Source organism: Hyperoodon ampullatus (assembly GCF_949752795.1).
Source record: "Hyperoodon ampullatus genome assembly, chromosome: 13".
Taxonomy (NCBI): domain Eukaryota; kingdom Metazoa; phylum Chordata; class Mammalia; order Artiodactyla; family Ziphiidae; genus Hyperoodon; species Hyperoodon ampullatus.
This window is the reverse complement of record NC_136926.1, coordinates 42,257,458-42,270,600: the sequence shown is the minus strand read 5'-3', so window position 1 is coordinate 42,270,600 and position 13,143 is coordinate 42,257,458. Positions and strand designations below refer to the sequence as shown.

The window sequence follows — 13,143 nt, the reverse complement described above, 5'->3', positions numbered from 1 at the left end:
AATAAAAACATTTGAACCCCAGATGTTTGCCTTTAAAGCTACTTGCCAGCACTGTATAATACACACTCTGAGACTTCAACTATGGGTCCACGTTTAGATGAGAAAAGTGAAGAAAAGGATGCAGACCTGGAGGTGCCTACATACTGGTCAGGTTTAGTCTGCATCCTTAGCCCTGATTCCGAACTTGAGCCAAAATATCGCTGCGGAGTCCCTACAGGTGGAGGAAAGCCACCTTTTCAGTGGGTTGTTTGTTTTATTGTTTATTGTTTGAACAGCTTTCCAATGTTTTCTCGTATGTGAGAATATTCTAATAACTGCTACCCAACTGCTAACACAACTGATAATAATAGCCAAGGAATTGGACAATATTGCATCTCAGAGCATCTAAAATCCCACTGCCTGCCTCTCCCATCCCAACCCACCTGGACCGCCTGCTAGTTTCCAAGCTGCTGATGTTTATGGGGCTCTAGGCAGCCCCTGGGCTCTTTAAAATCTGCTGGGTACAATGCAGCCTACCCCAGCTGAATCATTTCCTGCTCCAGCCCTGCTGATAATGAGAAGTTCAAGACAGGAAATAACAGTGTCAGTATCAGTGGTTCTGCTTATAAAGTCCAGAAACATCATTGTCTTTAGACCACTGGCCAAAAGCAGGTAGTAACTGAGTTCAGTGCAGACCTGCACCTTGTAGGTCTCCTTGAAATAAGATTCTGGCTGAAGCATAGGGGATGTTTATCATTTTGCTTTTCTTGACATACCTAAGGGTTAGACATTTTGTGTGTGGATAGACAAAGCTGAGGTACCCAATCCTCATTTACTCTTGGGATTCCCAGTGCCCTTCCTGTCTTGTTGGGAGTCTTATGCTTATATCTCGTACTTCTCTCTTATGTGGCATAGAAATACTGACAGTGCCAGGCATTCTCATATTGCCATTGAGAAAAATCCAAGAAAGTGCTGTGACAGTCTTCAGGCAACATTCATTTTCATGCTGAATTGTTCAGAAAGATAGGGCCGAACTTTTTTTTTTTTTTTTTTTTTTTTGCGGTACACGGGCCTCTCACTGCTGTGGCCTCTCCCGTTGCGGAGCACAGGCTCTGGACGCGCAGGCTCAGCGGCCATGGCTCACGGGCCCATCCGCTCCGCGGCATGTGGGATCTTCGCGGACTGGGGCACGAACCCGTGTCCCCTGCATCAGCAGGCGGACTCTCAACCACTGCGCCACCAGGGAAGCCCAGGGCAGAACTTTTTAACTAGTGTGAGGAAAAGGTTCACACAATATTCAGTATTTTCAAATGCTCCCTTACTTTGGGGACTTAATGACTAATCTAGTGGCCGACTTTGAGGGCTGAGTAATATTCCCCATTGCCAAATTAGCACTTCAGTGTGTTTGTGTTACAGTTGTGAAATATGTGCTGTATATAACGCAACAAATTACAGTGGCCTGAGCACTATGAGCTTAGAAAGATGTGATGGCTGTGTGCATGGTAAATTGCAGTACAGTCTGCCTGTTTTTCTACTCCTGGTTTCTCGGGTGAGCCAACGTAGCCAAGGGGTGAGTTTTGTCATGTACGGCTTTTCTTTGTTACTCCTCAAACCCCTAGCTTATAAATGTGTGCTTGAAAATTAACTCAGGGAAGAGGAGAAGCAAAGTAAAGGGTTGGGGCTTGGGAATTGGTTTAGGGCATAGTTTTCTTGGATTTAAAAATATATATAAGGATACAGTGAACATACATTCTAACTGGAAAAATTGCAACTGCAGGGCATTTGATTCCTCTGTTTGGATTCTGAGGGCAGAGTTTACTCTCACTCAGTTCAGAGCTTTTAAGTATGGCCCCTGCCACATGATGATGCACGAGGAGGGGTTTCTAGCTTTGGACTTTAGCCTATAGATTTATGCAGTGGAAGAGGCTGGAGGACCCTTCTGGCCAGTCTCATGGGTAAGTAAGAGAAGGAGTTCTACTTATAAACCGTTACAAATTGGTCCTTAGTAATGGCTGCAGTGTTGATCAGATGATATTAGGAGTCCCCCAGTGATTCCTTGGATAACAGCTACATGTAAGTCAACCACTGAACATTTGCTTGTAGCTGCTCGAGATTTTTGTTTTTACTGAAGGAAAAGGAGTATAAACATGAGGCACACAGTCTAGAGGCTGCTTAAAGGGTTTCTCTTGTTTAAAGCTTATATTGAAATGTCAGTGTCTTGTGTTCAGCTAACAGTTGCCGTGTTGGAGCTTATAATGTGGGTTGTACTTGAGCACCCAAATGGTAACTATTATTTTTTCTGTTACAAAACTGACTGATTAATAGTTGTGTTCACCCAGGTTTTATAAATTGGAGAGAGAGAAATTATCATTCCCCTTTGAACTGGCCTTAGACAAACAGATTTTATTCTTGTAGCACATGATTATAGTAAATGATTATCACGTTCCTTTCTAAGGCAATGAGGTTGTATTGCAATTATGTATTCAGATTCTTTCCTTTGCAACATTTAATATTAGAGTAAATATTTACGTTAGCATCAATCTCTTCTATGTAGACTTGATTCCTGTTTACATTTATGTTCACACTTAAACGAAGATTAACAAATAGAAATAATTATTTCAGCTGAAATTTATATACATGTGACATTATTTCTCACTTATACCCAAACCATCTTTAGTCATGCTTTAAAGTGTTCTCACTTATACCCAAACCATCTTTGGTCATGCTTTAAAGTGGTTGACCAGGGCAGGAAGTTGCTGGCTGCCAACACATTCTCAGTGGTGAGAGCTTCACTGTTGCCTTTCCTGACATTGGACCCACAGTGCTGGCGGCATGCATGGTCCCCTGCACCAGGATACAAGAGAGAGGGGTTTTCTGTTTGTTCTGGAAAGGTATGGGTTTATATTGAAAGCTCCATATTCTTCTCATTCAATGGGTTAATACACACTGTGATGTTTCTCTCTCTCTTTCCATGTGCTAGTTTCCGCTTTCACATGTATTTGGCTAGAATACTTTTCAGTCTAATGTTCAGAATTGGAGTTTTTCTGTACTTCATAATATTGCTCATGTTCTGTCTAACTTTCGGCATTCAAAATTTCAGTGTTGTAATCGATCTTTATTAGTAGGGTATAGAAAAGATAGTGTTTTTTTATTCTTTAATTTTCAAAGTAACCTATAAAGGTAAATTGTGCTTATTGTAGAAAATCTGAAGAAGATAGATAAGCAAAAAAGAGGAAGAAAAATCTAGAAGTTTCTTCCATAGACGCCACCTATAACTCTTAATAAAAAATAGGGCTGCACTAGCCTATTATATTCTTAATGGAATATTGTAATGGTTATTAAATCAGTTGACTCAGAATCTCTTTTTAATAAATGAATCAGACTGTATTATTATCCAATTACTGTCAGTTGCTACCTTTCCAGAGAGCAGAAATGGTTACTTTGATTGAATTTTTTAAACTCTTGGCACCTTTAGGAAACAAGGTGAGAGTTGTGGCTTCCTGGGTAAAGTCCTTGAGTCTAAGGCTTAACTTGACCTGAAGCTGGAGGTGTTGCTAGTGCACCTCATGAACATGGACATTTAATGGAAACCATGGTTACTCTGTACTGTTCTTGAGGACCTATCAGATAGGAAGAAAGAAGGAGGGAAGCTCAGTTTTTAAAGGAAACAGAGCTTAACTGAGCTTGACCCCCCAGGACTAAGGGTATTTTCGAAATTCTTTGAAAATTAAGACACTGCCCTTTGCCACACAATGCAAATATAGAATGAATGATAGCTGAGTTAGAGACTACGTATGAACTTTTGAAATTCTTATTCTAAATCAGTTTCATTAGTTTGCCATTGTTTTCTATGCCCCCCACTTCACTGTTTACAAGTACAAACTAAAGTCTGTTCACCAGCTGTAACCATGCTGTGGGTCCCCCGCTCTCTCCCATTCAGTATCATTTGACCCGGTGGTGATAAGTAAGTGTGAACATGGGAGAATGAGCAGAGAAGTTAACAACAGTGAGAGAAATGGGTGGGTCTGTCCATTGTCTAGGTTGGAGCATCCTGGCTTCTGCTTATCTATCATTTGCTGTGTAATAATTCAGATATATTTTCTGTCCTACTCAAATAACTAGGACAAGTTATTTGTTGGAAAAGACCTCTACGTAACTTAGAAATAAAAGGCAGATAGAACGTCCAACATTTTTTTCAATATTACAATGTGCTTTTAAACTATAAAGAGTTCTGAAAATGCTGGGTGCTATTGTTATTATCATTGCTGTCGGTGCCCTCACAAAGCATGGAATTCACGGAAAAGAAGTCTGCCCTAATAATGCATAAATACTTTATGAGCGTGTGTCACCTTTTTGTGAATTCACTGGACTAAATTTTGATTATTTAACATTTTGTGATGGAACTGCTCTGTTCTTTGGATAGGGAATAAATAAAAATCTATGAGGACATTTTCCTTATACTCATATAAATATATCTTATTTATTTTCCCTTCTATTATTTTTCCAAACAAAATACTCATAGTCAAGAAAGATAACATCACATTGAAGATCACATTAACGTGCATAATTTACGTTACGTTCATGTGACAGTCAATCATTATCCCCAAGAAAACCCACCAGGCCTATATATGTTCCTTGACAAACATTGCAAGTTTAAGAATTCTGGAACATATGTGTATAACTTCTCACACCCATAGACCACATCTTCGTTCTTGTGCAAAGCACATAATTTAAAGATGAAATTAGAACTCTTAGGAACCTTCTTACTATCACAATAAAGGTATACAGCACTGAGGAAATAGAAAACATTTAAATTTGGCAAGTATTTCTGACGATTAACTTACTGACCCAATTCCCGACAATAAATACTGTTTCTTATATTATTCAATATCCAAAATTTAGAAAAATTTTGGTGCTTTTAGGATTAAAAAAAAAAGAGAGAGAGAAAGGAACAGATGAAAAACCTTTGATCTTATATAATCCCTAAAGCTTTTTGTATAACCCCTAGTCATGTCAGTATGCACAATTAAACTCCTTCTTACATAGTTATAATCAAGGAATTTACTGTGCCACCCAAATACAGAGTAGGTTTTTATCTCCTGTGACATGTAGACAGTACTGGGTGGCTTAATTAGTGCTTTGCTTCTCTTTTTACAAATTCCAATCCTCTGCTTCTAAAGACTCATACTTGCGTGAGAAGAAAGATTAGGAATACAAATAGAGTGATTTTACTCCTAGTTAGCTAATAATAATTCACTTTGTAATTGGGCCTTTGTGTTGCCAGCAATATCAACTGGTGAAGCACTTCTGCATGCATGTGGTGTTGAGTAAAAGGAAATCACTTTGGAGTGTAGACTCGTTACCCCTACAGTGTAAATATGTCTTTCATTCCCTAGACCTAGACTATCTGACACAGATGGTCCTTAGTAGCATTTCTAATCTTTGCAAATAAGAGAAGATAAAAGTATAACTTGATAACATTTCAGGTTAAACTGAAGCCTCCTAGCCCTTACTTTTCCTAATGAGAGTCTTGGGAATAGCTGGTGTATGCCACAGTATATCTGCTAAGATCATGGACCCTGAGGCCAGGCTGCCTAGGTTTAAGTTCTGGTTCCACCAGGTATTGCTCCTATGACTCAGAGCAAAATTAGTTCAACTCTCTGGGTGTCACTTTCCTCATCTGTAAAATGGGAATAATAGTAGTTGTTGTTAAATTCGATGAATTCATGTCTGCAAGCACTTAGAACAACAGTGTCTGGAACAACAGTAAGCACCAAAGAAGTGTTAAGTTGTTTGTTCTAGTGCTATGGGTCTTCATTTCTTATAACTGCAAATTGAAACAAGTTAGAATAACCCTTAAATGTATAATTTCATAAACATTTTAATGAGGAAAACAACATAAAAATAATGTTTTCTGTCTATAACACAAACTTTTCATTTTATATAGCAATTGTTATTACATTAAAATATTTTTCTACCTGTTCCTGAGATATCAAAGAAAACTCCAGGACTAGTCAAAAGTGAGCCTGGAGCTCATGAAAGTGCCTTTGGAGAAAGACAGACAGAGTCTAGATCTGAGGGTAAAACTGAAACTGTCTTACAAAATAAAGGGAGCAATGAACTGAGAAGATATGGGGGACTGGGAGTTTCAAGCAAGAAAAAAGAGCATTTATAAAACACTATGAGCATTAATAATATTTCAAAATTGCCAGAAAATCTTGGAAGTAGAAAAAGGAAGTCTTCAATGGGAAAACCACTAAAAACCTTATGGTTAGCAATAGAAACCTCTAGAACCTTCTAGATAAACCAGAGGAGAGGCCTGGGGAGAAGCTGTTCATTTTTCTATGGTTCCTTTATTTCAGGACTTTGGAAATACACAGCCCATAAAATCTTGCTAGTTAGAGAAAAGGAGATGCCTCGTTATTGACACACCAATTTTACTTTTAAAAGCTTAATAAAATACATTACCCCAAGATAAAACCTGCCTTGTGGTTATCGTTCGATTTTTAAATCGATTTTAAATTCGATTTTAAATTCAATGTTTCCAGTTGATATAAATTCATAAATAATGTGAAGTAACCATATATACTACTACACATTTATATTTGGGGCTGGAAAGAGTTTAATGTATGCAGTTATAGTTAACTCACTAGTCTGTCAAAGATGTGATAGGTGTCAACTTTTCTGCTCACGCACTTCCCTTAACAGATGAAGGACTGAACCATGAGTGCAAACTCTGCAGCCAGACCTTCGACTCCCCTGCCAAACTCCAGTGCCACCTGATCGAGCACAGCTTTGAAGGGATGGGCGGTACCTTCAAGTGTCCTGTCTGCTTTACAGGTAGGAAGATTATTTCTGGAAAACTCTGGAGAGTTTCTCAGCCACATCCTGTCTTTCCTACCAGGGCATACTTCCCACTGCTATGGCCTTTTACAGATCTGACTTCAGTTCAATTTGGGAAGAAGACGTTTGATTTCTGCTGATTAGCATTATCGATTGCCACCTACTTTAGAGGCTCAAACGGTCAGGAAGGTTAGCTGTCAGGATGAACAAATGGCATTTCAGGTTCTCTCAGAAGTTTGCACTTTTCCATTTGTAAAATGACATCCATGTTTCATTCACTTTTCTCCTCTCGGTGTTAAAAGGTTAGCAAGGCAAAGGTGGCTTTTTCATCATAAGACATGGGACTAAAAGAAGTACAGCCGTGTTGTCAACACGTCTGTTATTTAAACGTGGAGAATTTTATAACATTCCCCCTATGAAATATAAAGGCATAATTAAAACCCTCCCCCAATTCTTTGAACTAGAAAACAGATTAAATGAACACATTAGATGAGGCCTTTATTTCCTATGTCACTGGATTTTTAAAATAGAAGTTGATATAAGTTTATACTTTTAAGAAGAAACTTTTATGAAATGTTGTAGCATTATAGTTTTCGGCGGCAGCAGCAAAAAAAAAGAAGAAAGAAAGAAACAATGCAAATCAGAAACTATAATTTGAAGCCCATAGGGGTTGAAATATGATCACACACGTTTCTGCTGCTCCTGCGACAATGACCAAGTTATTTTGGAAAATCCTTCGTGATAATTTTGCCTGTGTCTTGGACTCATTGGTCAAACCCCTCAAGGCTATGTTTCCTTCTTATTTGTCAGAAAAAGCAAAACAAAACGAAAACATCTCCTCTCAAAAGTGACTTCCTGGTTTGCGGTGTAAAATTCCAAAGCATTGGTGTTAACCTTCACTGCATTCAGCCTGTAGATTTCTGTCCTGTAATAAAATAAAAAGAGAGGCCATGTTCCTACACAGTTAGCACAAGTAGTGCCATACTATGCTGGTGGGTCTGCCTTTACCATTGGCCTGTGAGGCTCCTTCATTCAATAATCCCATCAGCCACTCCTTATTTTGGAACTATTTTTTGATTCCTCCAAATTTGTATTTAGAAAATATGTATATTATGTTTTCACCATAACGTAGTATTTGTCTTAATACAATGAGTCAGGAGTCTGGGTTCTTTATAAAAGCTCCTAGTAAGTCTTCATAAGGAGGACTGGGTCATAGATCTCCTCATGATTAAGGCCCCTAATAAAACAGCCCTTTCATGTTGTGGCCAGGAGCCTCGTAAAATGTGCTAAGTTAGATAGAGATTTGTTGCAGATCAGTATGAAAACCCCATTTCTTTTGGTTGATGTAGGTAAGAGACAAAAATGCATTAATCATGAACGGTCTGCCTTTCCTGTGCTGACAGACCTGAATTGTTTTGGTGTATCTTGAAGTAATTTTAGAAAAAGCAATTTAAAAAAAAAACAACCTTCCAATATAAAGCATGTTGGGGGGAAGAAGAAATCTGAGCAGTTTTTTAAGGTAATGAGAAATATGATTAAAATGTATGACTCACAAGAACAATATTCTAATATTTTAGGTTGGCTGGCAATTAGAATAATTTTAATGATTAGAGTCAAAGTCAAATGCGAGCATCTTTAATAAATCCTTTGCCTGCCCATACAGATTAATATTGTAGATGCAAACTTTTTTAGGTCACAGTGCACCAGGCATCCATCAGAAGTCGTTCTGCCAACCCAAACACTGCCTCTGGCATATACAATTTAATTATTAATAGTATGTCTCCTAGGTAAACTGTTACACAGTCTTAGGGCCTTGTTTTGTAGTCATTAAAATTGAACATGTTTATATTATTGAAACCCTTGCATTCAATGTATAGGCTGAGTTGATCTTAAAGTATCCAAAGAGAATTTACCTGCCGTTCTGTTTCACATTTATAGACAGTGCCCCAGAGTAGCTGTGGGATATAATTTTTAGCATTAACACATTTAAATAGAGAACTGTTTGGTAGCTATGACTTTAGGCAAACACAATAAACAGGGTTTTGGCATCTATGATTTCTTAACCTATGGGTTGCTGAGAAATAAGAATCATTTCTGTTCAGACAGTGCTGTGCATTTGACAATTTTCGTTTTAAAAGATTTATGGGGGGCAGGGCCTCGATAAACCTTTCCTTTGGAGCTGTTTGGGTTCAGTTAGGTGCTCGGTAGAGTGCATCTTAACAAAAGCCAGAGACCCAACCATGAGCACGTGTGACTCAGCTCTCCTCAGGCCCCTGGCAGTGGTCACACTCAGAAGGTATGCCATTCATTCTGCTCCGTCTGCAGCTGTTCACAGGGAGTCATGGACGGAGGGCATTTCGGAATGAAAATAACCCCAAGTTCACTCTTCTTTTATCATTTCAGTGTTTGTTCAAGCAAACAAGTTGCAGCAGCATATTTTCTCTGCCCATGGACAAGAAGACAAGATCTATGACTGCACACAATGTCCACAGAAGTTTTTCTTCCAAACAGAGCTGCAGGTAATATCCCCATGAGGAGGACTGGCATTGAACTCAGTTGCTCTTCTTATAAGAAACAAGGGCGGGCTTCCCTGGTGGCGTAGTGGTTGGGAGTCCGCCTGCCGATGCAGGGGACATGGGTTCGTGCCCCAGTCCGGGGAGATCCCACATGCCGCAGAGCGGCTGGGACCGTGAGCCATGGCCGCTGAGCGTCCGGAGCCTGTGCTCCGCAATGGGAGAGGCCACAACAGTGAAAGGCCCGCGTACCACAAAAAAAAAAAAAAAAAAAAAAAAGAAACAAGGGCATTTTAAATCTGGATTCACAGTATCACTCACCCTGGGCCACCATGATGCTTTGTGTGTACTGGGGCAAAGGGAAAATTAGAGGCTGGATTAACAGACACCAAAGTAATTTTGCCTCTGGCTGCTGTCAATCATAAAAAGAACTAGAACAGACCTATAATTGGATCTTCTGACCCAGTGTGATAGACTTAGGGGTCAGGTTTATTGGACTGTAGGATCATTCACCTCACTTGTCAGGGCCCATTCTCCCAAACCCTGTTTTATTCATGTTCTGTTCCCACTGGGCTACAAGCTGGATGGATGTCCAGGTTATTGTCCTGAGGGGCTTAAAATCGGAAGGGAGAAGGGAAGAGAAGAAAGAAGCTATACTCTTATCCACTGTGTTTCTTCTACGTAACAGAATAGAATAATTATTAGTGACAGCCTTATAGTTGCAAATTTTGCACCCAAAGACTTTTTAGCCTTGAATGTCCCACTTGCTAGATGTGTGACCTTGCACTGGTCCAAAATGTTTCAGAACCTCGGGTGTGAAGAAATAATAGACAGATGTAACACTCACAGGGCTGTTGTTAGGTAAAAATGAAATAACGGGTCTGAATGTAGGGTATAAACTCTAAAATATAATAGAAATGTTTGGTCAGTTTGATTATTCTTAGCAATAGACTGGTGTCAGTCAGAGACCTGGATCCTAACCCAGAAATGTCCCTTACTGTAAAAAGAAAATAAGTCTATTTTTCCCCCTCTTACTTCATCTGAAAAATGGGTCTAATATATATCTTCATTTTTCAGATGGAATGATATAAGAGTAACATGCCTTTGTTAAATCTTGTTGGTGCCCTTGGAGGAGAATGGATTAGAATTCAAAGTTATTTCATTATTGTGAGCATTATTATTATCAGTAAAGTTATTTAGACTAAAATAGGGTGGGGATGATTTTTTTTTCTTTGGTACTGAATTCCCTAAACAACCAGAAGAGGGTCTGATGTGATTGATGTGGTTGAGGCAGGACTAAGGGACCCAAAGCCCCGCCCACTCCTTCATCTCCCATCCCACGCTGTGGACCCTGGGGCAGCTTTGGACCTCCTTGGGCTCTGAGGAAGCCATATTTATGTGAATTTTGTATCAAAATAAGGAATTTACAGTTTATCATCTCAGCTTTCATCCTACCAGTGAACAAATAGCAAATAAGGACATCAGATAAAATATATATGAAAGAATAGGTGATGCTATTTAAGTGTTATAATGTGTTGATGCACCAATGTTAAAGTTGCTCTATTACTTTTCATCACTTCAAAAAAGAATTCTACTCTGTCACGTCTGTTTGTGAATTGAATATAGAAGATAGACCAAGTTAGACTATTATTTAAAAGTATACTTCATGAAAGTAACCTTAATTTCTATTGGAAAATATAGTATTCTTATTGTAGTAGGTATGGAAGGATAAGTCCTTTGAGTTTGTAAGATTGTAAAGGATATGGCTAGTGCATCTAAATGATGCTGTTAATTAGTATTTAAACTGTGAAGCAGAATTCATAGTAGCTTAAAATCAGAGTTGTAGAGATTCTGTAGAGACTGGCTTCTTATCTAATGTTCCTGGAAAAAAGTTTGCAACAAATCCACTTTTGTACTATATTAGTAGGTTCTAATGCTACTGACCTGCTGGTCACTTCAATGTCTTTCATTAAAAGAACCCCACACTCCAGCAGTGGTGGCCTGTGCCCCGTTGGCGAGCAGACAAAACTAAGCAGTTAAGCATGTCCTTCAGGACTCCAGGTTTCTTTTATGGCGTATTTTAAGGTTTCATGGAATGTACAGTATTCTCTCTTTCCATTACTGTATAGACCAGGGGTTCTCCACCTCTTTGATCTCAGGATGCCTTGACACAAATTATTGACGACCACAGAGGGCTTTGATTTATGTGGGTTACTATCTGTTGATGTCTTCCATATTAGAAATCAAAATTGAGAAATGTTTTAAATGCAAAAATACACAAATAAACAATTCTACTAGCTGTTGGAGAAATTATATCTTCCAATGTCAAGTAGCCCCTAGAAGATGCCACTGTTAATGAGAGTATAAAGGGCAAACATTGTCTTAATGTTATTATGAAACTTGACCTAACAGATGCCCTGAGAGGATCTAGGAGACCCCCGGAGGTCCCCCGGCCACACTATGAACTGCTGGTATAGAAGACATAGTACCAAACACAAAACTGTTTCTGCGTCTTTAAGACCTTATGAGGTCAAACATCTCTCAAAACATTTCTGACTCATTCATTCAAATTGTGATCTGGGCCAAAATAAGACTTCTTTCATAATCCGAAGCTGTAGCCTTATTTTTCCAATCCCACAACTCAGAATCATACATATTTGGCCTTGATGTGAATACTCAGGCTTAAAATGTACCTCATTCCTTTGATAAGAACAGTATTTATAGTTAATATGTGATAATCATTACAGCTAATATCCACAGTCATTGAAATATCTGTGTAGGTCTGTTTTCTAAAATCCCTAGTAAAAACAATGGCTTTTAGTTTCAATACATTAAGAAAAATGGATCAGAGTTAACTTTACTTCTTCTAGTTTTGAGACCTTTCTGATTTTTATGATTTGAACTTAGAGGTTCACAGTCCTGTGCGTTTGTCTTCATTACTCACATCACTTTATACCCGTGCTTAGAGGATGGAATTAATATGACTTTTACGTATTGATTTATTTCCTGCATAGAAAGTGGTCGGGGTAGGTATACAAAAAATACAGTTTTGTGCATGTCTAGAATAAGGGGGGTAATCAAGTGAAATTAAGGTGACAATAGAAAATAAGATCGGTAACCAAAATAATAACAGAGTAGAAAAATGAAGCCCCTTTACCAGCCCACTGTAGTTCATGCCTCGGTATGAAAATTAATGCAGATTTTGAAATTGATCCATGTCATACCACCTAAACTCATCTACTTTTTTATGCCACTAAAGTTCAGAAAGAAGGACCTTTCACAAGAGGCATTTTATAAACCAAATGCCCAAGAACTGGAGATGGGAGCTTTGAAAGCATATCGTTTATTTGGCTCTTATATCAGAGTGAGACTAATAGGGTAGGTTTAGGGTGAGCGTTCAGAATTGCCCAGGAACATCACTGTGGTGTATCTTTTAGTGGTGCATAAACGATTTCATGACCATAATAAGTCATTTACATTTCTTTCACTGTTTATACCCAGTTAAAAACACAAAAACATCTTTTTAAGGATAGAAGTGCTTTGTTGGATATAAAATTACACACACACACACACACACACACACACACATACACAGAGATTTGTTATTTTCATTAACCTCACAGTACTATTCAAATAGTTCCTCAGAATTCAAATAATTGAATTCAAATAATTCAAATTATTTGAATTCAAATAATTCAATAATTGAATCAGAATTCAATAATTCAAATAATTCAAATAATTCCTCATAATACACTATCCATCTTCAGGAATCAAGGACTTAGGCATTATCCTTTGACATCACAGACCA

General features: G+C 38.4%; 1 protein-coding gene across 2 annotated transcripts in view; it reads left to right on the top strand.

The window, feature by feature from the left end:
- ZNF521 (zinc finger protein 521) overlaps nt 1-9,980 on the top strand; it is a 265,231-nt gene extending 255,251 nt beyond the window's left edge. For both annotated transcript variants that reach the window (XM_079718024.1, XM_079718023.1), the window contains exons 5-6: nt 6,688-6,819; nt 9,226-9,980. In XM_079718024.1, coding sequence (XP_079574150.1) covers nt 6,688-6,819; nt 9,226-9,356 — 263 coding nt within the window. In that variant the 3' untranslated portion in view covers nt 9,357-9,980. The remainder of the gene's footprint in view (nt 1-6,687; nt 6,820-9,225) is intronic.
- The last annotated feature ends 3,163 nt before the right edge of the window (nt 9,981-13,143 follow it).